At 61.3% G+C, this 2868-nt stretch overlaps 1 protein-coding gene across 1 annotated transcript in view; it reads left to right on the top strand.

Moving 5' to 3' along the window:
* KCNN3 (potassium calcium-activated channel subfamily N member 3) overlaps nt 1-2868 on the top strand; it is a 148489-nt gene that overhangs the window by 129749 nt on the left and 15872 nt on the right. Inside the window, exon 4 of the mRNA XM_006775758.1 lies at nt 554-695. Coding sequence (XP_006775821.1) covers nt 554-695 — 142 coding nt within the window. The remainder of the gene's footprint in view (nt 1-553; nt 696-2868) is intronic.

The raw sequence follows: 2868 nt of genomic DNA, 5'->3' as shown, positions 1-2868 counted from the left end.
CCCCCCCCCCCCCCCCCGGCAGAGAGCCCAGCACCCCCGGAAACAGCTCTTGAGAACCCACCAGGACCCCCCTCCAGGTGCCGGGAGGTGCCAGTCTTGGGGATCCATCAACCTTCAGGAAATTGCTAAATATGTTTGGCGATTTTTTTTTTTTTACATTTTTCCTGTTCAGGAGCATGTGCTTTCAAATTAATCACATCCACATGCATTAGACTGTCGGTTGAAAGGGGAAAATCTAAATTTTATTACCTCCTGATTTCATCCAAAGCTATTTTACCAGCACCAAAGGGACGCCGACAATCTGGTGCGAGCCGTGGCCCCGCATTTACCTCTGGGACAAGCATGTGGGGGCGGGGGGAGCGGGAGCTGCCAGCAGGACCCGGGTGGGTAGAGTCCTGGCACCTTGAGTTGCCTAATGAGATCTCCCTGTCACCATCGCTGCTGCTCCCGCCTCAGGGAACGGTCTCACCTCCGTCCCCGCCAGGATCTGCCCGCAGCCCGTGCTCTCGGACATGGTGGCTCCTTCCACTAACTCCTGTCTTCCCCTTGGCAGGTACCATGACCAGCAGGACGTAACTAGTAACTTTCTGGGTGCCATGTGGCTCATCTCCATCACATTCCTTTCCATTGGTTATGGGGACATGGTGCCCCACACATACTGTGGCAAAGGTGTGTGTCTTCTCACCGGCATCATGGTGAGTACCTGCCTCTGCCCGTCCCCCTTCCCCACCCTCCGAACGAGAGATCTTCTTCGGGGCAGGAGGGGCCTTTCTGTCAGGGTGTGGGGCCGGCTGCTCGCGCACAGACCAGCGTGCACCTCTGTGCACACAGAGGCAGATGTGAAATCCGCAATGGTTTCTCACTTCTGTGTTTCCTTTCCCAAGGTAGGGATGGGTCCTGGCTCCTGACAGTTGATGGTCTTTTCACAATCCCCCCCACTCCTTTCATCCCCCCCACCCTGAAAAAAAAACGGCCGGGTGAAGCTGACCATGGGGCTGACCCCCTTTCCTACCAGACGGCCCAGAGTGCTCCCCGCAGTGAGCACCAAGCCTTGCAGCTAATTGTCCTTCCCACCCCCTGGGCCCCGCAGACCTTGCGTGACATCTGCTAAGCGTAGCTGAGCGCAGAGGCAGGGACGGGGACAGCCCTGAGAGGCCACACGAGGTGAGGCCGGTATTGGACTGGGCGGCCACCGGGTGGGAGAAGCCCTTGACTTCTCCAGACTTTGGTTTCCACATCTGCCTGTTGGGGCGCTGGGCTCCCCGTGCCAGGTCTCTCCCAGCTCCGGCATCAGCGAGACTGTGACTCCGTCCCCATCCCCCTGCGGGTGCCCAGCAGCTGGGCTGCACCCATCGCCCCGCCACCCCCACCCAACACACACCCTTGCCCAGCACGGGGTCCTCGAAGCACCGTGTGTGGGAGGCCCTGGAGGGGGCGTCAGGATCGGAGTCTGAATTCCCACAGTTGTCCTCCCTGGGGACTCTGGGCAGGGCACTTGGCCTGCCAGACCCCGACATTCCCCCGTGCAGAGTGAGGACGGAGGGCCTGCCCTGCCCTCCCCAGGGATGGGAATGCTGTGCAAACCTGCTCTGTCAGCATGGGGCGCTGCAGTCCTCGCGTCCCCGACCTCCACCCCGCCTTCCCTGGCCAGGGGATGGGGCTCCTCGGCCTTGTGGAGCTTTAGGTCCAGGCCAGGCGGCCACTGCTCTCGGGCCTCCTTCCTAGAATCCTAGACAGAGGCTCCAGAGGAGAAAGCACCCGTCGGCCGGGCATCGTGGGGGTGCGGTGGGGGGTGAGGGTGGACAGGATGCCCGTGGCTGTCCTAGGCCTCCTGGTGGCTTCCCCCGGAGAGCCTTCCCTGCAGCCCCATTATTCGCCCGGGGAAAGCCTTCCTTCCAGGGCCCCTCAGGTTCCATTCATTCTCCAGGAGGAAAAACGACCCACCTTCGGCAATGAAAAGGGCTTTCTTTCTGCAGTGGAAAGGGAACAACTCCTCACTAGAGGTGAGGGCTGCCCACGGCCACCACCGCAGCCTGGGGGCCCCCTGGGACTGATCACATGTCAAGGCAGCGGAGCTCAGGAGAGGCCTGGGCAGTGGCCCTGTGAGCAGGAGGGCCCGGGGCTGGCAGGTCACCACTGGGCACAGTCCCCTCCCTTTCCCACGGAAATCAGGCCAGGGGCGCACCAGCAGGCAGGCAGGCAGGTCTAGCACAGGGTTGGCTAAATCCTGGGTGAGAGTGAGGCCTTGGAACGAACCCCTCCCATTGGTTGGTAGGAGTCTGCCTGGCCCCGCGCCAGCTGTCACCAGGAAACCAGGGAGTGATCTGTTCTCTCAGAAAGGACTGGAGGCCAGCGCCTTCCTGTCTCTGAGCCCCTCCTGGGCTGTGGGCTTCGGAACCAGGGCGCACGGAGGAGCAGGCAGGCAGGCGGAGGGGTGGGTGGCCCAAGGTGGATGGACCTGCTGGGAGCCTCTGTTATTTTTAAATACCAGCCATTCTCCCTCTCAGCAAGGAGCTGTGCCCCATCCAAGAAGCGGCCCCCTCGTCATTTCCCTGATTCCTTCCCTCTGGCAGGCACCTCCCGGCCTCCACTCTGACACACAGCTGAGTGGCAGGCGGCCCTTGGCCCCTCCCGGCCTCTCCTGAGAGGGTGGCCTTCGGCACCCGTGTTTTCTCCAGTTCCACAGCAGCCCCCTGGACGGGAGCGTGTGCTCCCGGCGGAGAGAGTTGTGGTCCAAGTGGGAAGAACAAACGGACGAGAAGGCACCGATAGCACCTCCCATATTAAAAACACAACACAACTTCCATCTTCTCCTTTTGCATGAGCCCTGATGCACCAACCTGTACCTCTCTCTACACAGGAGTTGCG

Source organism: Myotis davidii, unplaced genomic scaffold (assembly GCF_000327345.1).
Source record: "Myotis davidii unplaced genomic scaffold, ASM32734v1 scaffold208, whole genome shotgun sequence".
In the NCBI taxonomy this organism is placed as follows: domain Eukaryota; kingdom Metazoa; phylum Chordata; class Mammalia; order Chiroptera; family Vespertilionidae; genus Myotis; species Myotis davidii.
Note: the sequence above shows the minus strand (reverse complement) of the source record. Positions and strands in the feature narration are given on the sequence as shown.